Genomic DNA, 25,602 nt, shown 5'->3' on the forward strand with positions numbered 1-25,602 from the left:
AGTAATCCCTGACCAGTTACCAGTTTGCTGATCCTTGTAAAAGAAACCTTGGAAGGGCTGACAGTCACCAAAAGAGAGCAAATACAAACAAGTTTTAGAAGACACACTTTTTTCTCTTACCTCTGATAGTGAAGGACAAGACAAAGAAGATTTTGAAACGCTGCTGTGGAGAGAATACTTTTACAAGCCATTTCAGGTAGCAATCTGTGAGAACAATCCTCCTTAATTTATGCTGATGACTGTTCTCAGGTTTTGAAATGTTCTCCTTTACTTGTTAACACTTATTCAGCAAATACAAAGAAATCAAGTGTAAGTGCAGCCATAAAGCATGAAGAGGAAAAATATATCAGGAAAGTGCTCTTAAAAACATCAATTAGGCAATAAAATGTCTTCAGCTTAGGCCATTTGGTTAGCATCTGTGAATGCTTTTGTGTTCTGCAGCTGGGAAAACACCAGTTTGTAAAATCTCTTTAGCTAGCAAAGCCACTACATGAATAGATTATTTCTATTCTGCAGAAATGTTAATTGGCTACTCATTAAAACTTTGATTGGTATATGTGAGTGAAAAACAAGATCTTGAGAGTCCCAAAAATGTATTGAGTAATGCAAAACTCTTTTAATTTTCTGTCAGGGTAATGAGGATATATTCTGGTCTTCCTGAAGGAAGCGATCAATACAAAACCTTGTGTCCTAACATAAACGAAACCTGAGCCAGTTAACAAGCGCCCTCCATGAGTTAAGAAAGGAGAAACAAGTGTTCAGTCGTAGATGCAAGACAGCTAACCAGTCATGGTCAAATCACAACCACGCGTGGCTCTTCCCAATTAACACCAGCCACTGAGAGAAGAGCCCGACACAGTGCTACCCTACAGCAAGCACCACCTGCTGCCATGCTGTTTGATAGATCTCCACGTACGGGATTCCTGAACAGCCCCACAGGCCAGGCCAGGGCTGTCCAGCGGGTCTTCAGCACGTCGCTCTGACAGGACACCACCTTGCGACGCCCAGCCCACGGCCCCAGCTCTTCACGACAACTCAGGGGGCTCCAACACCACCGGAGAAGAGACTGCGGCCTTGGAGGCCGCCGCCTTCTCCAAACGCTCGCCACCTCGACCGCGCGGCTGCGGGCACTCTGGAGCGCACCTTCCCCCTCAAGGCGGCGGCACGTCTCTCGCACGCACCGTTCGGTTCGGACAACACGGGGCAGACCCCCCGACCCCCGCCGGCGCTCTGCCGAAATCCCAGCAGCTTCGGGCGCCTCACGCCGCCGGGGCGCGGCGGGGCGGGGCGGGGCGCGGGCCGCCCCTCAGCGCCGCCGGCGGGGCGGCGCGGCAGTCGCGGCCGCCGTCAAAATGGCTGCTCTAGCGATGGCAGTCGCTGCGGCGGCCGCCGCCGGGCAGGAACAGGTAAAGGGCTCGTCTCGTCTTGCCGCGCCGCGGAGCCGCCGTCCACCCCGCCGGCCTTTCTTTCCCGCCGGCCGGGGGGAGCCCCTCTCTGCGGGCCCGCCGGGAGGCGGCGGCGGCGGCGGCGGCTGAGGAGTTCCAGCCTTATAGAAGGTGCAGGGATAGACGTTAAAAAGAAACCTGTAGGAAGCAGTGCGGGTTTGGCGGGCTGGCCTCAAAATGGTAGCTTCGTGACCTGAGCAGGCGGTTTCATTAACTGCATTCCTAGCAGTGGTTGTGTTAAGGATGTCCAGGGTTGCTGCTGTGAATTGGAGTTGGCAATTTGCGAGCGTTATTAAGCAGGTTAGAGACATTAAGCTAGTGCTTTTCTTGAACAAGATGAAATGGGGGTAATCTGCGTAGTGTAGACTACATGCTTGTAGTCAGGTGGGTAGTTACTCAGACCCGTCAGAGACTTACCGCCATGAGAGGCAAGGCAGTTGCCTGGATTGAGTGTTGCAGTGTGGTGAGCAGCCTCTCTTAAAGCAAGCTGGTGTTGCAGTCTTTCCATTTTTCCGCTGAAGAATGTGGTTTTGTATACAGTCATCAGCTTGCCATCGCTCCAGTTTTATACCTGTGTGACTTAAAATTAGTTGAATTGCACTAGTATAAAACTGAAGTAATGCTGTTATTCTGCACTGTGGTGTTGTCTGCTTAAAAATAACCAATAAGCATTTAAAAAACAATTGGTTTTGAATAATATTTGGTTTTGTTATGTACAGAATGACAGCTGTTCCAGTACTGCAGGTGCTGGTCAACAATTTCAGAACTGGAAGATGAGAGCTGAACAAGCTAAGAAAGTTGAATTCGTAAGGACTGCAGAAAAGCTAAAAACTCAGTAAGTTAAACGCTTCATCATAAGTATATTTTCATGCTGTTCTGGAGGTAACATAACTCAAGGTGAGAATTTATGGTAACAAAACCTTTAGGCTAAGATTTTCTTTTTAGGAGCTCAGGCAGATTATTGTGGCTGTTACAGTAGTTCGGGATAGGCTCATGAGCTCCAAAATGCCCTGTTGTTCTAATTACCATTTGGACTTCAGTCAGTCATTTTCTTTAGTAAGCTATTGCTGTGTTAGACACACAAAAAAGAAAGTGCACGTGGCATAATTGAATTCTCAGTTTTCCTACTCGGCTGTGCTTACCCTTCTAAGGACATAAAGCCCTTAAGACATACCAACAAAAGGGGAGTTGCAGCAGCATTACAACAGCTTACTCGGAGAAGACTGAAAGCACTTCATCTAGAGTATCTAGGCCACTGCTTTGGAAAATGGGGGTTCAAGACAGCTCAGGCACAGAAGTGATTTAAATCTGTTTCACCACATCTTGAGTAAGTCCTGTAACAACTACACTGGCAGCTGAAAAAACAGGGAGTTTTGTTCTTGAATGGATGACTTTTATGAGGAAGAGCTGACATAGCCACCTGGCTGAAGGAAGGGTTTGTAGTTGTGAATCCTGAAAGAACAGTGACACTTAAGTGTCACAGCAGTGTTCCGCGCTGACTGACTGAAGCAGCTCTTTCTTGGTTATCCTGGATCCTGGGTTATGGCTCGAAAGTTGAATACTGGGTAATGTAAATGTTCCCAAGCAACTTCAAACAAGGCATGTCATTTAACTACAGCACATTGTCCTTCCGCAGTTGTGCTCTGAAGGCTTCTAGTGCACTGTGTGGGGAGATTAGTACTTGGGTCTGGTCTGGGAACTCCAGTGGACAGCAAAACATTTAAACTGTGGACCATAAACTGTACCATATAGGGGTTTGAACCACGTAGCAGCAATAGTCTGCTGAAGAATGAAGCTGCTACTGACGAGTTTCTGGGGCTGTTGGTAGTGTTGCTTAATGTTGGGAATCCTACCAGGTATTTCTGTTCTCTGTGGCACCAGTGTCCTGCTGTTCTGATTTCTAATGTGCTGGCACCAAACCTCACCGATATGCTCAGTATCTGCAGTCCTTTTGCATGTGCTTTTTCTCTAGGTCACACCATAGTATATTGCCTGGTTGTAGTAAGGCAAAGCACATCCCACTCTGAGTTGTACTCTAAAGCTTCTGATCTTAGTAGGAAAGCAGAAGTCACCTATAGCTCTCTGTACTATACATAGTAAGTAAGGTAGCAGCTTTAGTATCTTAAGTTATTTAAATGCTAATGAATTTGAATCTTCATTTGCTGTAGTACTGTTACTGGTGTTAAGACTGAGGGAATGTTCTTGTTTTGTCTGTGCTGGGGCTCCATCTATGTGTGCAGCTGCGTTAATGCAGCCTGTGCCTGTCTGTGCGCTTTCCAATGAAAATTTGCATGAGGCTTCCTGCTAGTGAGCATACAGATAAAATTTCAGGCCATTTCATGTGTGAGCCACTGCCTGTCAGCGACGTAATTTCCGTGTTAACTTCTTTCTCTTGTTCAAGTTCTTGGGTTACTTTGGTGTGTAGTTTTACAACTGCAGAAAGATTTTCCTTGAAAACAGCTGTAGGAGCAAACTAGTGATTTGTATAAAATCTGACAGTCCTGGTGACACAGCCTCTGCTGGATACTACCATTGGAAAACCTTAGGGCTTTGTGAAGTATTCATGTCTTACTCAGTGTGGTAACCTTTTTTTTTTTGCAGGCTTGCAAATATAGAAAAAGAGAAAACTGGACTTCTTTACAATAGGAAGAGTGATTTCAGGGTAGAATACAGCACACTAGAGGAACTGGAACGTAGCATGACTGTCAGCAGGAAAACTGAAAGTAAGTGGTGGTTTGGGGGGGGTTTGTTTGCTTTGGGTTTTTTTTTCCTCTACTGTTTGTTTAAATGCTTTAATAATCAGTAGTACAGAGAGATTAGTTCATGTGGAAGGTAGATGCTGATAAAAGTGTGGTATTTCACCATGTCTACTGTTTGTAAAGAAGACTTGCACAATTCACTTGCAAAATTCAGAAGCATAAACATTTGGGGCTTTCTGTGTTATTAACTGTTTTCTTTTAATCTTGAATGTATCAGATACCATCCGCAACAACTTCAGAGGAAAGTTACTGTTCTAGAAACTTGGAATCAATTTTGTGCATGTATTGCAAAATCTAATGTAGTCTAGCTGAGGTACAATAAATATATACTTAACTGCAACATAAGTTTTCTCAGACTGATCGCTGCCTTTAAATATACTTTTAAAGAGTTCTGTGTTTGCATTTTTAAAATTTGTGGGTAATGAATATTCATAGTCTAAATAGTGGTGTGAGATGGTACACAGTCTGTCCTACAATATCTGTTCCACTTATGGACTAATTAATTACTTCAGGGGGGAAAAAGTGACTCCCTGGTCACAGTACCTAGATTTTTTCAAAAGTAATCAAATGAATCATGCTATGACTTCTGATACAGAAGATCACTAAGTTGAAGAAGGGAAAGGACATGTAGAGACAACTAAAAATACGCTTACCTTACAAATTTGGATGTGTTTTAATGTCTGTGTTTTAATTAAGGAAATTTATCATATCCTTTACATCTTGCAATCCTTAAGAAATGTAAATATTTCTGAGGAACGACTAAACTAAAAAGTTCAGAAAACTTTCCAGGGTAGGAAGGGAGCATGGAAGTATGGGTGGAGATACTGTTGTGAGATAATAAAGAGGACAAAGATGAGAGGTGTAAGGCACTACATGTGAGATGTGAAGGAGTCTTGTAGTATGATCATTTAGGGTGTGTATGAGAACCCCCAGACCTCCCACTTACTATGTTCAGGTCTTTCAGCATGATCTGTGTGCTTTTACATTTTCTGTGGTCTCAGCAGGAATCTCTAGGGTCATGTCTTAGCTACTTTTTGTTACATTTAGGTTTTGGACTCTGTTATCCCTTCCTTAAACCAAATCTTTTAGTATAGAAGATACAGCTCCTTAGTACCTAAGATGTATCCAGAACTTCATCCTCATCAGTATTGTATTTATGGACTCACAAGGAGCCAAGTGGTAACAAAACAAATAAGTGTATGCATGCTTGGAGTACACAAAACCACTTATTCTATGTCAGTTAACTACACTGAAGTAGTACATTCACATACGCTTTCCATGTTTGTTTTCTCTTAACTGCTGAGTGTTTTGAGGCCTAGGTCAGAGTCTCCCTCAAAATTCTGGAGCAGGTGTCATCTGCATAGGCAGTATTCTCCAAACTCCAGTTACCTGATAAAAGGTTTGAGCGGGAAAAAAACAAACAATCAACTGATTTAATCTAGATATGACTATCCTTTTGACCCCTTTAGAAATAGGAGCTACTAATTTTAAAATCTGTTGACACTGTGTGGGGAGATACATGGCCCATGCAGTCAACTACATGCAGTTACAGTCATGCTTAGTATTATGGCAGTTTCTTATGATCAAACAGAATTTGTGTTCCTGCTTAGATGAAATCCACAGTTATTTCGGACACTTCATTGCTCTTGTTATTGTATTGAATTTAATGCACAAAGAAACCGTTGGAACTCTAACTGATAGTTATTTTGTTTAACAAGTTCTGTTATTTTGTTTAACAGAAGCTAAAATCCTGCAGCAGCTATCAAAAATACAAAATAACGTGAAGAGACTTCAGCAGCAATTAAAAGATGTGAAGCCTACACCAGAATGTAAGTTGTGATGACATTTAAAAACTGTTTTGTCTGTAGACAGGTTTCTTGCGTAGTTGGGCTTGTGATTCTCCTGCAGACTTGGGATACTTCTTCTCCAGTGTGTCTGCTTTTCCAGGAATCTGGGAAGGGAAGAATACAGAAATGTAAGAAATGTTGAAAGATCATGCAGTTCTGTGTGGAAACAGAGAAACTTGTCCTGTCTTAGAAGTGGTGTGGGTTCGTTTCTTCAGGCTGTTAAAAGCCAGGTATTTTCTGTATGTACCTCCTTGCCTTATGTAAAAGCAAGTTAGTATTGTAGTGCCATTTAGATGTAGCTCCCTTTCATCTGGTAAGAGGTCACAGAGTAGGGTCTACAGGGACTCATTTCTAGCCATCCACAGGGCTTGAAGTGTAAGGCGGAATATTCTATAGAAAATGCTGAAACAACTCATTGAGTTTGAAACTTTTGGGAAATTGGTTCTTTTAGTGCCTTTCTTGTGTGATACTCTACCAGCTCGTGTGGAGTTCAGGTTGAAGCCCTCCTACTAGCTGATGGCTCTCTGATGCTAGATAAAATGCATCTCCTTAATTTATTCAGTGTCTAGTCTATAAAAATGCATTATCTTCTTAAGCTGTCAGCAAAGATACCAGGAACTAACAAGGCATGAAAGCTGAACTATGAGTTTCAGATGATATAACTGTACTAATTTAGTTTATTGTTTTTTAAAGACAAGTTAGTTAAACTATGTGCTCAGTATGTGTCCATAGAGATGGTATGCTGGTTTAAAACAGATTCTAAAATTTTTTTCTACCATTGCAAAATAGATCTTCTCTAGACAGCTGTCTTACTGTCTTTCTCCACATCGGAACTACAGCATGCTGACAGTACAGGATAAAATCTTACTTTGATGTTTCTTTGTCAGCTTTGTAAAAGTAGTGACCTGTAGGTTAAATAGGATTGCTAAAGCCTGGTATAAATGAAGCACACTCAAATCTTAAGTTGCTAACTGCATTGTTACAAAAAAACAAAAGTGGAAATGCTTTAGGACAAGGCCGTCTTATTCTGTGAATCAGTTGAAGGTTACTCTGAGGCTTGTTTAATGGAAATAAGCATTTATACTGGGATCTGCTTCCAGTTAGCTAAATCACTGTGAAATCACACCTTTTGAATAAATGAGAGTGTCTTTTAAGGCTGTTTGAGATGGAAATGCATGCATTTTTGTATGCTGAAATAAAAGTGTTTCAGAAGCCTCTACAAGTGCCTACGTTTCTGGATAGTGCTGAATTACTGGTAGATACTGTAGACTTCTTAAGTGAGATACACTCTTTTCTTCTTTTCCTTTAGTTGTTGACAAGCTCAAGGAAATGATGGAAGAAGTTGAAAATGCAATCAACGCTTTTAAAGAGGAACAGAGGCAAATGTATGTTTATACATGCTTCAGCTACAAGAAAAAGTGCTTTCATAAAACACAATGAAAACTTTGCATTAATCAAGTAAACTATTCTTTTAATTTACTCTTTTGCTTGTGATTCCTGTGGTATGTAAATCAAAACTCAGGCTATCAATGTTAGAATTTTCATAAACAGCCTTTTAAAGAGGCTGTTTATATAGCTTTTGCAGTGATGCAATGTAACAATGTTTAGCCTATGAAAAGGCTTTTTGGAGGAAGGCTGCAGAAGAGATGCGATTGTGGGAGTCTTGTTGTTATTGTTTTTTTAAGTGGGTGGGGTTTTTTTCCCTTTCTCCCTACTGGTGTCAGGAGGGGATTGAGTTAATTGTTTGAGTGCCATAAATCTGTGCTTTCACTAAAAAGGTAACTTAATTCTGACTGTGTAGTGCTTTATTATGGGATCATTACAACCATGCTGTCATCTCTGTTACGATTTCAGTTCTTAATCTTTGAAGAATAGCTTTTTTGTGGCATTGAACAATTCCAAAATTCATTTTCAGTGAATGAATAATGAATACTGGATTTTTTTTCTTACATTTCAGTGTTTATTCTCTTTCCAGATATGAACAGCTTTTGAAGGAGGAAAAAACTGTCATCAATGAGCTCAGTGTCTTTGAGAGAAAAGTGGAACTGTGGGCATTAGGCAGTTCAATAACAGAAAAAGTTTCAAAATTACCGTCAGCTAGGGTCTCAGTTGATAAAACACTGGAAAATCATCTACCTGCAGAAGTAGTAGAGTTTGAAAGATTTCTTCACCGAACAGGAGGGCGGCAAGGAGGCTGGGATGATTATGATCATCAAAATTTTCTGAAAGTATGGACAAAACACAAAGGAAGGCTACCTTATGCGGATGAAGCCCTTGAGTATCTCTGTGGAAGAACAAAAGAAGATATTGAACAGCATGACAAATGGTATCAAGAATTTCTAATTTTACAGAAAAGAAAGAAAGAGGTAAAATAACCCCTCTAGGGCTTTTGTAGCTTTAAGAAAAAGTACTTATTTTTAAAATGCACGCACTTCTTATTTTTGTATTTGTGTCTCTGGTGGTAGTGCTAGGTGGATTTCTGTTATAGGTGATGATATATAACTGAACTCTTCAGCATCCTCAACTTGCCAGAAATACTTTGTCTTGAAGAATCACCAGCAAGGGTAGACCTAACAATGCACTGAAGTGGGCTGTGTATTGCCAAAGTATATAATAAATGCCTTTGATGGCAGTGATCCAGCAAGTTAGATGCCAATGCCAGATCAGTAAGCGATCCTATCTGAAACTGCAGTGTTATATCTGTCCCTAAGAAAGTTTATTCCACTGTATAGGCAATATACCTATGCCATACTGACATAGAGAATTAAGATTACTTCAAAAACTATCCCTCTGAATATTAAAAGATACATTGACATAAAAACTGTGTTGTAAAATAGTAGGTGGAATTTTTAGTTTGAAGAAAAAAAAAATTAAGACCTGAAATATGTTCACATTAAAAAAGCGTATTACACAAACATTCATAACTACCCAAAGTTAATATGAATGGCATAATGTAAATAATCTTAGCAGGCATGTATTAACCTGCTATGTGTGATCCATAAAATAGGGGAAAAACAAACAAACGAAAAAACCAAAACCTGTGAGAAAGCAGACATTGTTGCTTCTTGGCTGCAGGTTCCACCTTTAGTAGACTTTTAATTCCTATCTGCATTTTGTATCCTTGGAGCGTATGTTTTCATCAGACTGAATCAATGGGAATGTGGAAAACTTTCATGAAAACCTTATTTTCTTTCCCCTGCTGTTCTCTTGCAGTCAATTAAGAAGTGGAAAGAAAAGCAGCAGCAAGAAAAAGAAGGAAATTTGAAGGAGAAAGAGAAATCAGGAAAAATGCTCAAGGAAGAATGGCTACAGCATGAAGAAGCTCAGAAGCAAAAAGCAGAGGAAAGAAAAAGACAAAAAGCAGCAATTGAAGCATGGAAGAAACAGAAAGCAATAGCATTTGCAATGGAAAAAGCATCACAACTAAAACTAGAAAAAGAGAAGGTGAAAAGGCAAAAAGAACGCCAGCGTCAATGCCACGTGAAGTTACTGTTGGAAAGGTATACCTTGCAGAAGAAAGAAAAGGAGGAACTTGAAAAGCTTGAAAACGAAAAGAGGGAGGAAGCTGAAAAGAATGAAAGGAAGAGAATTGCTGCAGAAGAAATTACTAAGTTTCAAGAGCATGTGCGTAATTGTATCTCCATTTATGCATGTTGTTTTAAATTCGCCTACTTCCTCCTACAATAGTATCTGTTAAACAGTTTTAAAATCCAAATTTCATTAATTAAATCTATTTTTGATTCACTATGAATAACAGCATCTGTTACATACAAGAAACAGTATGAAACTTTTAGACAAAGATGTTCCTTTTCCTCACTATCTAAGTTCTACAGGAAGATTCAAGCCCATATTTCTTACTACATATAGAAGTGGTTTTATTTACTTCAATGTGAAAATGTTTGGGGAAAACCAGCTTGGGCTGCCTTGCTCTCCATGCTATAGAAAACGTCAGAAGACCTGATTGTTGTATGTGGATATGAAATAAAGCAATGTTTGAATATCCTGCAGGTTTCAGTATGTGTAAGATCAAGTTAGATACCATATCAGTGTAAATCTGATTACTGGAGAACTGCTATTATTGTCAGCATTCACACTAAGGTTCACTTTTATAAACAGAGGTTAAACTATTACAATCCATGTTTTTTCAAAACTGCGTAATTATCATTTGTTTGTGCAGGACAAGCTATAGCAAGTAGCTACCTAGTATAGCTTTATTCTGTACTATGACGAAATAATATCAAAACAAAAACTGTGAAAAGGCTGCATATATGTTTTCATACCATATGTTTTACTTCCAAAGAAAAGTTTGCTTTTCCTTCATCGTGTGTTTCAGGTTCTACATAAACTGAAGCTAAGGAGTCTACAAAAACAAGCTAAAGAAGTAGAGAAACGAGAAAAAGAAAAAAGGCTGGCAAAGTTAAGAGAGAAGGTAGCTTACCTTTGTTTTAATCTGAGGTGTGTGCAGCTTGGTTGTTCAAATGACCTTTCTCCACATTGATCTAAAAAGCAGTTATTTTTACTTATGTAAATGGTTGATAAAGGAAAAATAATTAAGTCAGTCATGCTTGTTATCAGGAGATAAAAATGTAGCAGGCATAGTTGTTCTTGTGTTTAAAAAAAAAAAGGGGGGGGGGGGGGGTTAGGGGACACAAGAGAATTTATTTAACTCCCAGCAGTACTTATTCTGGGTAAAGCCTACAGCTCATACAAATGAGCTGCAATACGGGTGGTGTGTTTTATTTAAATGGTTTTCTACCATTAGCTAAATAAGCAAACTGGCTTTCAGAAGAGTTTGGGGAACGCTGTCTGGGTTCTTGGAGTCTCTAACCTTTTAAATTACTAAAATTTAATGAGAGCAAGCAGTTGTTGCCCATTTTACTGATTTCATGTTTCTCCCATTTTCTGGGATGGTGGGGAGGGAAAAGACTTTTTTGGGCTACCAGCTGTGTGTTGTTTTTGTGTTGGTTTGTTGGGGTTTTTTTTGTGGGGGTTTGTTTTTTTTTTTTTTTTAACTCTGCACCCATCCACATGATGGAGACCTAATGAGTGTATGTAACTCGCTCTAGGGCCAATGAAAACGACCAATTTGTTTGTTTGTCTGTTTCCCTCCGAGGTCGAGACTCGGGTAACCAGAGAGCTGACCAGGCTGTGCAGACCTACCGAGGGCTGCTGGGAGGAACGCACAAGAGAGGTCGCAGTGACAGCATCAGAGCCGCTTTTACGTGTTCCTCGTCGGTAAGGACGAGAACGACGGAGGCAGGGCATGACAAAAATACAGTTTATGTGTGAGCTCTTTACGCTTTTTTTTTTTTTTTTTTTTTTGCCTTGTTTTTAGAGCTACCCCGGTCTGGAGACAAGGGCTGTAGAGGACCAGCACCCGCCTGTCCCTGTCGCAGGATGATGACTTCGCGGCCAGCAGTCCTCCGGGGCTGCCACAAAATGTGTTTGACGCAGTGACGTGTGTTACCTTTGCATTTTGTGAGTGTGGGGTTCGAAGCGCCGTCCGTCGGACTGGCTCCGTGCGTTCCCCTTCGCATTCAAAGCGCGTTTCCCGCCGGCAGCGAAGGAACGCGCGCCCACCGACCCTCTCGCGGGGCGCGGGCGCGGCGGCTCCCGGTGACGTCGCCGCGGAGGGGGCGGGGCGGGGCGGCCGCCGCGCGTGACGCAGTCCGGGCGCGCCGGGCGTGGGCAGCGGCAAGATGGAGGCGGAGGCGGCGGCGGCGGTGGCGGCGGAGGAGCTGTCGTCCTCGGGGGAGGCGGAGCGGCTGGACTTCCTCCGGGAGCGGCATGTGCGCTTCTTCCAGCGCTGCCTGCAGCTCCTGCCCGAGCGCTACTCCTCGCTGGAGACCAGCAGGTAGCGGGGCCGGGCTCCTCGGTCTGCGGGCGAGCCGCCTGCCCGCCCCGGGGTCGGCGGTGGGAAGGCGGGACGGACCCACTCGCCTTTCGCCCGGCGCACGCCCCCGCCGTCTCGGGGTAGGCGGCGGCTCTTGCCTCTCCGGTGGGCAGCCGCGTGGACGGGAGATCCCTCCGGGAGAGCTGCCTGCCCGGCCGGGCCTCGCCTCTTCTCGCCTCGCCTCCCGCGGCGGTGGGCAGGGTGGTGCAGCAATCGCGCCGTGCTGGCCGCCGGCACGGCCGGGCGCGGCGGTGGCCGAAAGGAGGGCGCTCCCTGGAAGTCCGCCCGCCGGCAGACGGGTCCCGAGAAACAGGAGCCGGCGTAGGGGTTTGGTTTGTGCTTGCTTGAGCTGTGTCTGCCGCAGCCCCCGATATCCACGAGGGAAGACTTGCTGATGATCCTTTTAATCTGTTCTCGTTCTCGTGCTCTGCTCTTTTAATCCACCCCAGAAGCTGATTCTAAAGTAAATGACTTAATCCTTTCGTAGCTCGAAGTCAGCATGCGGAAGACTCTTGTTTATGTAACAGACGTAATTAAAATCTTCGTTAGCTAGCGTAGGAGTTAAAATACTAGTGAGCTATGTTCCTCACTTTGAATTAGAGGGACATTCGTGTCTGTAATGTCTTCGGAATGCATTTATTTCCGATTCTTACATGTAAGGTAGTTGTTACATCTGCGGCACAAGAGGATCGATAATTTGATTGTCAAGCTGTGCTTGATAAAAACTTGGAGATGTGTAGAGGGTTCAGCATCTTATTCAACCAATAAAATCATCAGATGCTTTTCACTTTGTAATCTCCTGCAAGTCATGCTGTGAAGAATGCTTAATGGCTTTGATCAATTCTTTCTCCTAAATCAAGCTTTATTTCAGTTGAGAGTAGGAACACTTGGCAAAAACATGCAAGGACTGGTATGGGTAGCCCCAACCTGTGTGGAGTAACAGGTAACTTCATATTCAAAAGGAAGGTTAGAAATTTTGGTTTCAGAGTTGTAAATTATTTATCCATTAAGAATTAGCAGATGTTTTGGCATACTTTGTCAGTTATTTTAAATGACAGCAAGAGGAAGTCTAGGCATGTGATACTCTTTAACTTTTTCTAGGCATTAAAGTTACAGTAACACGCAGATGTATTAGAATCATAATGCAAAGGGCTAACCTTAGCTGCACTGACATGTGGAGAAAGGCTGAAGAAAAGGGGTTTGTTCAGCCTAGAGGAGAAAGGATCTGATCACAGTCTTCCATTACCGGGAAGCTAGTTACAGAGAAAGATGGAGGTGCGCCCTTCACAAGGGACCACAGTGATGGGGCAGGAGGCTATGAGAATGAGTTGCTTTAGGGAAAATTGTGTGGATGTAGGAAAAATGCCCTTCACTGTTAGAGCAGTTAACCACAAATAGGATGCCCAGTGAAGTGGTGAAGTCTCCCTTGAAGACGTGGCTTGTCAGGGTCCTGGGTCATCTCATCTAAGGCCCTGTGTTTTGCAGAAGGTGGGACCGGTGATCTCCAGAGGCCCTCGACAACCTAGACATTTCTGTTCTCTGACTTACATTGCTAAGCTCTTGCAGTTTGCCCCTGAGCTGAAATGGAGGCTCTAGTTTACGTGGGCTCTTCCCTAATCTTACTGAATAATGCTAATAATAACACTAATTGTTTTGAGAACTCTTGAGAAATTAATGAGCTGCCTGAGCTTAAATTTAATGTGTGGTCATAGTAGCCACAATACATTAAATAACCAGAGCCCAGTGTATTGTACCTAACGGCTGTGCAGAACTGGAAGAACACTGTTTTCCAAAAATCGGAACTGTCAATTTGAAACTATTTCAGGATGCCTTAATTTTTGGCTAATCAGAACAGTCTAAGCCTTCAATTAGAATAAAAGTCGAAGGCATCTAAATTCGTGCATTTTTTTGAAGTTGTGAAGTTTTTACTCAGCCGGAGGTTTTTCAGTTCACTTATACTGATTTTTAGATCAGTGTTCTGCAGATGTGTGTACACATCTGTTAACAAATTCTGAGCAGGGGATTGAACCATAAATGCATCACCCACAGTTTGACCTTGAGGGTACTAAGTTTGCCCTTTTGACAACTTAAAGGTTACTGAGTTCAGCAAGCTTCCTGAGTTGGTACTGCTGCAGAAAGAAGTGCTGTTACCCTTTTATTATCCTTGCATCCCTTGTTCCTGCATTTGTGTGGTTCTGTGGTGAATTAGATGCGGAAACTCAACTAAATTAAAGAGAGACTTGTAAAAAAAAAAAAAAATTAAAAAATCTTTCATTTGTCAGTGAGTTGGTTTTGGTTCACTGCACTGCAGCAAGAAATAACTGCACTTCTAGTCACCAGGCAGGGTGGTAGAGGATGAAATTTGCAACACAGTGCCAGTCCATTCTAACTTAACCTGTAGTTTGTCAAACAATAAGGGAGTAGGTACAATAAAGAAAATCGATTTCACATTCTTTACTCAACTTATTGCCTCAGAGCCTTCATAATTATTTTTGTCTGTAGATACTGCATGGAGCATCAGCAACAGTAGTTTTTAAGTAATCTGATTGATAGTGTTCCATATGCACTGATTGTCAGTACTGTGAGGTTTTGCAGAATCCAACTCTCCTAGTCTCTGAAGTCTTTCACATTGTGGTACTGCATGGTGCTTTTTGTAGCATTCTTATTCAGTTTCTCAAATCAGTCACTTCACATGCTTTCCGAATTATGCTGAGAAACTGTATTCTTTGTCCATGCCTGAAGAGGAAGAGCTCTGAATTTATCAGAAATGTCCTTACTTACTTGTCTTTGAGGGGAACTTCAGGACAAATGATGCCTGTTTTGTGAGTTTTCGGTAGGTCAGTTAACAAATTTCGGCTGTCAAGCTTTGATGCTTGACTTCCTAAATTAATACATACGCCATAAATAAAGTGGTAGAAGGCGTGAAGAAAAGAGAGAGGAAAAGTGATGCCAGACTTGGGGGTTCTCTTTCAAAGGGCAGCCCTCTGTGGAAATTGCTGTGTATACAGTTTTTATACTTCATGTATGTGTCAGCTAAGGTGCTGCTAAAAATTATCAGTGTTAGAACATGTGTCTGTTAAGTTTCTGTGAGGTGGAAGTAAGGATGCAGTATCTAGGCGGCTGTGTCAGGACTTGTCTGTGTCCAGCGGTGCCAGATGTTGGGGCCTGCCACATGTGCATTCCAACACACTGTATGGGCTGTTCCTTAGTCATGCTGGGACTATTAACTCAGAGAATCAACTCTAAATAAGTAAACTGAAACCTAACTATATGTAAAACCACTTTTTACATTCATTTATCTGATATACATGTTTTTAAGTACAGATGAGATTTATTGTCTGTCTTGTATGTACAGCCTTGCAGTTTTGGACCTAGTTTGCAGCAGTTTCTAGTGCTGAAGTTGGTGTGGTGTTTGTGCCTCACTGGAAGTAGCTTAGCTGGGTAACATAGTCTAAAAATGTCTTTAAGTAGTTTCAGTAAAAGATTGTCAAACTTAGTGTTTGTGAAAATCAGAAAATACACGCAAGGTTTCAAACAAATAATTTACTTTAGCAGAACAATAAATTCCTTGTTTTTTTTAATAAAAGTAGTGGTTTTGCTTCAAATAGTGGGTTGTTATCCAGAGTCAGATCTTGGGTTACACAGATCTGATCAATGGCAAAAGTTGATACAAGCCTTGAAGTGTTAATTTTGTACTTTGAATGACAACTTCTTAGTCATCAGGGGGCTTAAAATACTTTTGTTCCACATAGAAATATCTTTGTTTGCAACATAAATTTTTTTGGCTTTCTATACTCAAAATCTTTATTTATAATAATAATAGTGAAGAGACATATTTTAGAGTGCAATAACAACAGAGTAAGTATAGACTTTCTTTCTGTTGTGAATACTTGCAGTAATGGAGCTGTATGCTATTCTGTGTTTGAGTGGGTTTTGTTTGTTTGTTTGTTTGTTTTTTTGCAAGGACCTTAGAGTTGCATGGAGGGTTTTTTTGAAGGGGGAATGTTAGTGTTCAATATCCAAGCAGTTTATATATAGATTAAGACCTTTTGTTTGTAAGAGTGGTATGAAAAGCAATGCAAAAGCTAAGGGTTAAAATAAAAGATAGTGTAAAATCAAGTAACCTGAGCTTAACAAGTCACATTATTCAACTGAGTTGTGGCCCCTGCTTGTGCTATGTAATCCTAGATTATAACAGTTTTGAAGTAGAAGTTGTTGACTTAAATTCTGCTTGTGAACGGCCATATGATGACTATAGCAACCAGTCAGCCCACGGGTAGGAATGTCACCCTTTGAGGTTGTGCCACTGTATTGAGATCAGTGTCTACTGCATCATCATTTGGCTTCTGTGTTTTAATTAGAAGAATTTTTCTGGAGGTGTGTTTTGGGCTGACTCGCATCACCATTTTTTCTTTGGTCTGACTGTGGCTCTGATGCAGAACCACACGCAGAAATTAAGTGGCTGTAGAGGCTTCTTCCACATCTGTCTCCTCAACTTCAGAGGTGCCCACTACTGATGGCCAAGGTTGCTCACCAGCTTGTGAGGTAGCTGCAAATTAGTCTTCTAAGGAAAGCTGGCATTACCTTTGGTTTTCCTTGGCATACTAAAGTGTAGTTTCTGCCTGTGTAGCAGCTGTCTCACAATCCATCATCTTATCTGGTGAAAGGAGAACAAGAATTTCTAGAAGGATAGGCAGATGCAAGTGTGGGTGGCAAAATATACATCCAGCTAATTTTAATCTCAGTCAGAATTTACAATTACATGAACGTTTTCTCTCATAGCAAGCTCTCAAGTTCCTAACCCAGTGCTGTTGCTTTGGTGCTCTGTCAGAGCAAGTAATGCAACTGTTTGAGGAGTCATGCTGTAAGCTAGGTGGCTGCAGTGCTTTAAGGTAAAAAAAAAACTTCAAAGACGGTATGGTAACATACATTTATGGAAGGAAATGAGCTGTGGGCAAGAAAGACATTCAACATGCTATCTGTTCCACTTCAGTGTGGGATACTTGGATTTGACGTGCTTAATTTTAGATGTTTAAATAAGTTAGTCCCCTAGGCTCCTTTATACCAAAGGATGAGGAATAAGTACCTCTAGATGGTAATTCATCCTGTGTGCCTATTTATACATCGATTGGTTGCAAAGGGAGCCTCGCTGTTTGACACTTAACTTCTAAGCATCTGACATAGGATTTTGGACACAATGAGAGACAGCTTATGGTAGTTCAGGGTTACCTTGCACTTACTGCATAATTAGGGGATTGTTCATGTAAAAATTCATCACGGAGAACTAGTGTGCTGTATGTTAATAACCTAGTTTACTTTGTAGTGTTTTTTTCAGGTAAGCAGGCCCGTAGGTTAATGTCTGAATTGGCATATCATTACTATATAAAAGAAGGGGTGGCTTATATGAAAAGGCTTGTTGAAACAGAGTAATGTTTACAGTACAAAGAACAAAATTTGGTCCCATAGTTAAATTTCATGCTTTCTGAGCTAGGCTCTATGTGTTGCACCACTGTCAAAGGCTGAGAATCTGTAGATATTTCTGTTTCTGCAACCATTTGTTAATTTCCCCATGATATTTATGGTGGGAAGTGTAAGTCTTATCTTTTTCTTTTAGGTTGACAATTGCATTTTTCGCGCTCTCTGGTCTGGATATGTTGGATTCCTTAGATGTGGTGAACAAAGATGATATAATAGAATGGATTTATTCCCTGCAGGTCCTTCCCACAGAAGACAGTGAGTGAGTTTTTAGTTTTTTTTATTGATATTAACATCTTTACTTTTGTTTTTCACCTGGGGAATAGTGAATGGCTCTTAGTTTTTATAAGATACAAGGTTGACCTTCCTGAAATGCTGTCCTGATTTATTTCAGATAGTGTGTCAAGCAAATCCTAGAAATACATCCCTCTAATAAAGCTAGAAGAAATAATTAGTTTAGCTTTTTTTATGTGTACAAGGTGAAGCAATGAGTTTATTAATTTGAAGGTAAGATAGCATAAAATAGTATAATGAAGTTGCACCTTTAAGCATCTCAGAGGAATGTTTCACCTGGTTCTAAAAGAAATGCACATAAGTATTACAAGTCTAATAGTGATCATATTGACTTCTGCTAACTGTAGCTACACTAGGAGCTCTGAGCACAGGTGTGGTTATTTGGAACAGCTTTTGGAAAATGGGAGGTGTAAGATTAAGAAGCAAAAATGATAAACACACTTCCTGCTTTAAAATGAAAAATCTGTTCCTTAGATCTGTGAAGGTTAAATTTACCTAAGTTTTTTAGAAGCAGTAATGCTGTCACAGCATCCTGGCTTTCCTCATCTTGGAAGGTGCATAGCAAATCCAGGCTGGAGAGGGAGCACACAGGAAGTGTCCCTTTCCTGGTGACTTGACAGAAGTCAGGGAGGTGCTATGTCTGTGGGGTGGTTGATATGAGTAATTTTTTCTGTGGCAGCACAGGTGAATGGCTAATAGCAGTAGAGGGGGTAGGAGGGAGGGGGATGTGGGCAAGGCACTGCTGCTTTATGACAGGAGGTGCTGGCATGTTAAGTGCTGGTGTGGGAATAGCTCCAGGCTAGTTTCTAGAGAAAAGGTGATTCCAGGTGTCTGTCTGTAAAATCATGAACATGTACTTTGTATGTTGGATGGTTGTAGAAAGAAAATTGTGTGTTTCCTTATAATATCTAGTCTAATTATATACTACAAATTAGGTCTCTTCCCTAAAAGCAATTTTATGAAATAAAAGCATTTTTATGAAGTAAGCATATAGAAGTCAAGATTGTTGATGCTTGATCTTTACAGATAAAAAGATACCTTTTCTTATTCTGGAGACTTACAAACCATCATATCCACCCCAGGCTTTAGTTCTAATAGATTTGTTTTTTCTTGTGTTGTATTCCAGGACAGATTATAGAATATTAGGGGTTTGGATCACATAGTTATTCCTGCAATGTTTTAATCATGACAAGGTTCCTGTCCCATAGCATTAAAAAAATTTTTCCAGGGTGTACCTGCTTTGTTTTTACAAGCTGTTCAATTTCTGATCTTTACCCTGGTCTTCAGGAGTGTGTTCTGAAAGAACAGTGCTTACAAGAAGAGAGATTAGAATAGGCATTTTTTGTTTGTTTGTCTTTGATAGTATGCAGTAAGTCTTGCAGGGGGGGGCAGGTTCTACCTCACCGATCTCTGGAATAGTCCCATTGTCAAGAGCCTTCTAGGGAGGGCAGTATAAATCTCAGCAGGCAGATGTGTAGGCTAACAGTCCAGGGCACAGCTGAGAAGTGCTCCTTCTTTTGGCTGACTCACATCACCATTTTTTCTTTGGTCTGACTGTGGCTCTGATGCAGAACCACACGCAGAAATTAAGTGGCTGTAGAGGCTTCTTCCACATCTGTCTCCTCAACTTCAGAGGTGCCCACTACTGATGGCCAAGGTTGCTCACCAATGCACCAGAAGTGCATTCTGTGCTTTTAAGTAATAAATCACCTTTTCACCATGTCATGGTTTAACCCCAGCCAGCAACTAAGCACCATGCAGCCGCTCACTCACTTCCCCCTGCACCCAGTGGGATGGGGAAAGAAAATCGGAGAGGAAAAAAAAAGTAAAACTCATGGCTTGAGATAAGAAGAAGAAAATAATAATGATAACACTAATAAAATGACAATAGTAATAATAAAAGGATTGGGGCATACAAGTGATGCACAGTGCAATTGCTCACCACCATCCATGGACCAATGCCCAGTTAGTTCCTGAGTGGCAATTCCCCCGCTCCCCCCCGTTTATATATTAGATATGGCCAGTTTGGGTCAGCTGCCCTGGCTGTGCTCCCTCCCAACTTCTTATGCTTCTCCAGCCTTCTTGCTGGCTGGGCATCAGATGCTGAAAAATACTTGACTTTAGACCGAACACTGCTTAGCAACAGCTGAAAACATCAGTGTTACCAACATTCTTCTCATACCAAACTCAAAACGTAGCACTGTACCAGCTGCTGGGAAGACAATTACCTCTGTCCCAGCTGAAACCAGGACACACCAGAAGAACAAACTTCCCTCCAATCATGTATTTTTGTATCACATTGTGAAAACTCTGTTCTTCTTATGCTTATATGCTTTTGGTAATAACACTACTCTATCTGCTTGCTTGACCCCTAATACTTCAACATTATTTTTATTCCATTTTTACTTCATCTAATGGACAATAGATGATGCAAAATGTAAATGAAACCAACGGCAGCAAGTTGGATAGTGGATGACTAAATGTGCAGAAGGGAACGTATACCCTACTGTGATGCCTACTTTCAATAAAATGTATTGACTTTCTGTTTTTTAATTGTGGGTGTGTGCAATGTTTGTTAATCGGCAGCCTCCTGGCAGTAGAGCTCTGACTCCCTCTTTTGGCCTGTTTGAAGAAGGAGCTAAACTCTGGTAGGCTGCAGCAGTGAAGTTTTTGGTTTCAAAATGCTTTGTGCATCTCTGGTGAAAGAGAATGGTTGCTAGCTTGATGCATCAGAATCCTTACAGATAAAAAAAAAACAAACCCAAGACTTTACTGTGCTTTTAAAGAAACATTCTATTGCAGCTTTTTTTTTTTTTACATGCATGCTGATAAATCTCTCTTTCCGTGGAAAACTGATTTTTAAACATCTAAAATTATAACACTGTTTTTTGATGTGATTCCTGGAATGATGAATTCCAGTAATCTTGCCTTAAGTAACCGTATTGTATTTCCTGTAAGTCTTCATTAATTCTGGCTCTGGGACTGAAAACCTATTTAAAACTTATATTTTTAAATTGGAATATATTTTTACAGAGTCTTGGGATTTGTTTTTGATCACATCACTGGGTTGAATTCCTAAAATGAGCAAAAAGATGATTCATGTAATTCTTACCAGAAAAATAAATTTCCCTGCTGTTCATGTTTGTCCCTCCAAAGGTTCCATATCCATAGCACTACGGTTGATTTTTTATTTAAAGCACTTTTTTAAGATGGCAAATTCAAATTATTTTAAGAATTACAGCTACTTTACAGTCATTTTTCCAATGTATGGGAGACAGAACAGTTGATACTCTGCAAACTTAATGTCTGTTTTTATCAATAACTATTATAGTAGATGTACTGGCTGCGATGGAATTCATTTTTTCCATAGTAGTGTGTATGCTGCTGTGTTTTGGGTTTATGACTGAAACAGTGTTGGTAGCACACCAGTGTTTTGGCTATTGCAGAGCAGTGCCTGCACAGCATCAAGGCTGTCTCTTTTTTTTCCCTCCTCTGCACCCCTTCCCAGCCAGGAGACACAGCCAGGACAGCTGACCCCAACTACCCCAAGACATACTCTGTGCCATCTGTGACATGTTCAGGAGTAAAAGCTTGGGGAAAGGAGGAGAGAGGGGGTGATGTTTGTGGCTGTGGCATTTGTCTTCCTGAGTAACCCTTACACGTGCTGAGGCCCTGCTTTCTGGGAAGTGGCCAAACACCTGCCTGACGGGTGGCTGATGGGAAGCAGTGAATGAATTCTTCCTCTGCTTTCCTTGTGCCCACAGCTTTTGCTTCACCTATTAAACTGTGTCTCAGTCCATGAGTCTTCTCCCCTTCTGTCTGTTTTCTCACCTTTGCATGGGAGGGGGAAGTGACTGGGTGGCTCTGTGGGTGTTTAGCTGCCGGTCAGGGTCAACCTGCCACAGCAGCGTCTTATAGAACCTGGTAGAAAATTCAAAATTTGGTGGTTTAGAATACTTCTTACAAGCTACTGTGATAGTTTTAGGTAACAGGTTTGTATTTACTGGTATGCGATATGTCTGATGGCTAACGAAAGCTTCAGTTGAGAGGTTTGTAGCCTTTGAATTTTTTATGTGAAACTGAAGGTCATGAATGCAAAGCGATGAGATCTTGATCTTGCTGAGTAAGAAAGCATATATATACTCTGTGAGCCTAATTGAAATGCACTAAAGGAAAGTAAAGATTGAGGTCTGTCAGGATAGACTCTATTCTTCTATGCGTTTATTGTAACTGTGATTCAAACAAATAATGTCCTTTAGTTACCATAATTTCAGCTCAAGTGTTTTAGAGGCTGACTCAATACCAATTCTAACTAGGAAGGAATGGCATGTCACCCATGTGAGCTGACCCTCACACAGAAACCTACCATCCTTAGCTGAATACTTGGTCTCGTTGCTGTTTTCTGCTTATTTGAAGGGCCACTGTCTTCTATAACTCTTGCAGAATAGTTTGGCTTTATATTTATATTTTTCCTTTAGTTTTAGTAAATGGTCTGCTTAGGTGCATGGCTAATAGGCGGTTCTGTTTTGTTTTGTGTGTTCACTGCTGCACGAGCTCACTGTGTTTCTGTGAGAAAGAAGTTGAAATCTTTGGAAAAAAAATTCTTTTTCCTTTTTTTCATTTTGAGGAGTATGGTGCTCTTTTCCAAGCTTTATCGGCAATTACACGTATTTTTAAAGTGTTAGTGAAATTGGAAAAGGGTTGACAGAAGACCCTCTTTGAACTGCTTGTTCTTAAGACTCTTGTCATGTCAGAGTGTATTGGGTCTGCGTGGCAAGGTTTTGGTAGTGGAGGGGGGGTGGTTACAGGGGTGGCTTCTGTGAGAGGATGCCAGAAGCTTCCCCCATGTCTGACAGAGCCAATGCCAGCCGGCTCCAAGACAAACCCACCGCCAGCCAAGGCTGAGCCCGTCAGTGACTGTGGTAGCACCTCTGGGGTAACAGATTTAAGAAGGGAAAAACGTTGCGGCAGGCATAGAAACATCAGCCAGAGAGAGGAGTGAGAACATGTGAAAGAAAGAACCGTGCAGACCCCCAGGTCAGTGAAGAAGGAGGGGAGGAGGTGTCCCAGGCACCGGAGCAGAGATTCCCCTGCAGCCTGTGGTGAAGACCCTGGTGAGGCAGGCTGTCCCCCTGCAGCCCAGGGAGGTCCACGGTGGAGCAGATCTCCACCTGCAGCCCATGGAGGACCCCACGCTGGAGCAGGTGGGTTCCCGAAGGAGGCTGTGACCCCGTGGGAACCCCACGCTGGAGCAGGCTCCTGGCAGGACCTGCGGATCTGTGGAGAGAGGAGCCCACGCTGGAGCAGGTTTTCTGGCAGGACTTGTGACCCCATGGAAGGGACCTGTGCCAGAGCAGTGTGCTCCTGAAGGAGTGCAGCCTGTGGACAGGACCCACGCTGGAGCAGTTTGTGACAACTGCAGCCTGTGGGAAGGACCCACACTGGAGCAGTCCATGGAGGACTGTCTCCCGTGGGAGGGACCCCACACTGGAGCAGGGGAAGAGTGTGAGGAGTCCTGCCCCTGAGGAGGAAGAAGCGGTAGAGACAACGTGTGATGAGCTGACCGCAACCCCCATTCCCATCCCTCTGTGCTGCTGGGAGGGCGTAGGTAGAGAATCCGGGAGTGAAGCTCTGCCCGGGAAGAAGGGAGGGGTGGAGGGAAGGTGTTTTGAGATTTGGTTTTATTTCCCATTACCCTACTCTGGTTGATTGGCAATAAATTAAGTTAACTTTCCCCAAGTCATGTCTGTTTTGCCCGTGACAGTAATTGGTTGAGTGATCTCTCCCTGTCCTTATCTTAACCCCTGAGCCCTTTGTTATGTCTTTCCCCTGTCTGTCCAGCTGAGGATAGTGATTGGTGGGCACCTGGTGTCCAGACAGGGTCACCCACCACACAGGGCTTTACTGTCTCTCCTCTCATAAAACAGCTCGCAGGCAGAATTTCAAATTTACTCTTAACTATGTTAAAGTGCAACTCTTAGCGATGTGAGAAGGAGCTGTCCCAGTTTCTTGTAGGTCGCATATGAATCCAGTTCAGCACTTTTGAAAGAGAGTGAATCCAGAGCTCTTTACTCAAGTAATCTCATTGTAGACAGACAGTGGAGGCACACTCCTTGGCCATATTAATCCACCATCCTACCCCATAGCAACACTGGCGCTTGTTTGACTGTGCTTGAGAGCTGGTTTAGCTTGTTGAAGTGGTAGAAAAGCATGCATTTATTTACCTAACAGAAGGTTAGCTTTGTGTTGCTTTGGTGAACTGGTGGCTGGGAGTGCTAGTGCCAGCCCAGTAAGGGAGAGGGAAGAAGATCCTACTTTTTGACAGCTGGATGCTTCACTGACTTCGCAGTACTAAGAAATGGCACCAAAAGGAGAGCTGAGACATACTTCATTTGTGGGTCTGAACCCCCAGGACCCATGCATAGCAGACTGAAAACCATTACACTACATTGGGATCTAAAACTTTCTTCTGCCAAAGTCTAAATTTAGATTTGTAATAATGACTCCTTCTTCTTTACTTGTGTGTCAGTACTGAAAAGAACAGCTAAAATGTCATTGACTGTTTTTGAGATCATTGTTACATGTGACCTTTCTGATCATGAGTTTCTTGAGCAGAAATATGAATTTTCCTCCTAACAGAACCTTCTTCAATGGCTACATTTGAAGTATTTATCTGGATGTATAATGGACTTCTGTTCTAGAGAATGCAACTTTGCGTTTTATGACACATTCTAGTGCTTTGATTTATAAGAATATTTATTTTTTAGCCCTAGTTCAGTAAGAATTGCTTATGCTTACTTTTATCTGGATGTACTGACGGTGTCAGCCTATGTTAAAGCTGTGATTTTTTATATATTTTTTTTTATTGTGATACTAATGATGTGTGTAAGCTTGCTTCTGTACTTGGCAAAAAGGGAAAAGCCCTGGAATGAGAGGAACCTGATGGGAAGAAGTAGTGGTAAAAGTTAGCAATCTTCCCACAGAAGACAAATCATAAAAGATAAATAACAAAAATGTCCTGTCTTTAAAAAAATAGCTCCCAGAATAAGCTGTCTGTGGTCATCACTTGAAGCTCCGTTACATGGCTTAAGGACTTCTGGCCTATGCACACATAAGTAACGTGGTTTTCTACACTGGAAGGTATCAGTTCTTGACTTGTGTGGAGTCTTTTGGTTTGGAAAGGGTCAGTTTTCTTTAGTTTTGTTGTCAAACGTGAAAAGTTTTTTCCAGGTGTGTTTTGTTCAATTTGCAATAGTCATGCAGTGGTTGATGAAATGTTTATTACTTTTTACTCTGTCCTAAGCTTTTTAAGGAAGTGAGTAAATATGCTTAATTTTAAAAGTGAACACTAGGTGGTACCATTTCATAACTGCAGTTATACTTGATGCTTCAGCATACTGTGCTGGAGCTGAACTGGTCACTCCAACAATTTTTTATGAGGGACATAAACTATAGTCATATACTTTTAATTAGGTTATGTTTAATTTCTAATTCTGTTTCTGATTCCGACAGGCTGTTTGTGATTCAGGAAAGTAGGCAAGAATTTGATTAGCACTACTAAGCTATTAGGTAAGATAAGAAGTACAAGTGCTTTGCAATAAAATAGTAAAACCAACTTCACAGAAGGTAAGGTGATGTGCATAAACTGAAAGACAGTGTTTTTTCCCCAATTCCCTTTTGGTTCCCATTTGGTTTTGAACTTGTATGTTCACAGGAAGCTAAAAAAAAATTTGAGGCATGATGTCAATATGCCAGAGTCATCTGGTTAGAAATGAGCTGTTTTCACTTCCTGTTTTAACACTTCCTTTATTAGCTCAGCTTTCTATTTTTTAGTTCAAGAATTGTAACTAGAAATTTAGCAATTCACTTGTAATGCTGAAGGTCTAGGA

At 41.7% G+C, this 25,602-nt stretch overlaps 2 protein-coding genes and 1 long non-coding RNA gene across 5 annotated transcripts in view; 2 read left to right on the top strand and 1 right to left on the bottom strand.

Moving 5' to 3' along the window:
- The first annotated feature begins 1,342 nt into the window (after positions 1 to 1,342).
- CCDC112 (coiled-coil domain containing 112) lies at positions 1,343 to 11,651 on the top strand. Of its 3 annotated transcripts, XM_049794855.1 has the most exons (10): positions 1,343 to 1,406; positions 2,165 to 2,280; positions 4,047 to 4,168; positions 5,944 to 6,033; positions 7,361 to 7,436; positions 8,027 to 8,417; positions 9,265 to 9,675; positions 10,385 to 10,480; positions 11,165 to 11,286; positions 11,387 to 11,651. In XM_049794855.1, the coding sequence occupies exons 1-10, from the start codon at positions 1,353 to 1,355 to the stop codon at positions 11,415 to 11,417; spliced, it is 1,509 nt and encodes a 502-aa protein (XP_049650812.1). In that variant the 5' UTR covers positions 1,343 to 1,352; the 3' UTR covers positions 11,418 to 11,651. The 3 variants fall into 3 exon arrangements, with proteins under 3 accessions (XP_049650812.1, XP_049650813.1, XP_049650814.1); XM_049794856.1 differs by lacking the exon at positions 11,387 to 11,651 and having other exon boundaries at positions 10,385 to 10,506; positions 11,165 to 11,233; XM_049794857.1 differs by lacking the exons at positions 1,343 to 1,406; positions 2,165 to 2,280 and adding an exon at positions 3,777 to 3,862.
- On the bottom strand, positions 6,032 to 11,313 carry LOC126035858 (uncharacterized). The gene is made up of 4 exons (XR_007505055.1): positions 11,212 to 11,313; positions 10,490 to 10,550; positions 8,143 to 8,335; positions 6,032 to 6,155 (listed from the first exon to the last, which is right to left on the bottom strand). It is a non-coding gene; the product is annotated as an uncharacterized LOC126035858 (long non-coding RNA).
- An 82-nt stretch (positions 11,652 to 11,733) lies between the features above and the next one.
- PGGT1B (protein geranylgeranyltransferase type I subunit beta) overlaps positions 11,734 to 25,602 on the top strand; it is a 44,387-nt gene continuing 30,518 nt past the window's right edge. The window contains 2 exon segments of the mRNA XM_049794868.1: positions 11,734 to 11,905; positions 17,559 to 17,677. Coding sequence (XP_049650825.1) covers positions 11,751 to 11,905; positions 17,559 to 17,677 — 274 coding nt within the window. The 5' untranslated portion in view covers positions 11,734 to 11,750.

This window comes from Accipiter gentilis, chromosome Z (genome assembly GCF_929443795.1).
Source record: "Accipiter gentilis chromosome Z, bAccGen1.1, whole genome shotgun sequence".
Lineage (NCBI taxonomy): Eukaryota > Metazoa > Chordata > Aves > Accipitriformes > Accipitridae > Astur > Astur gentilis.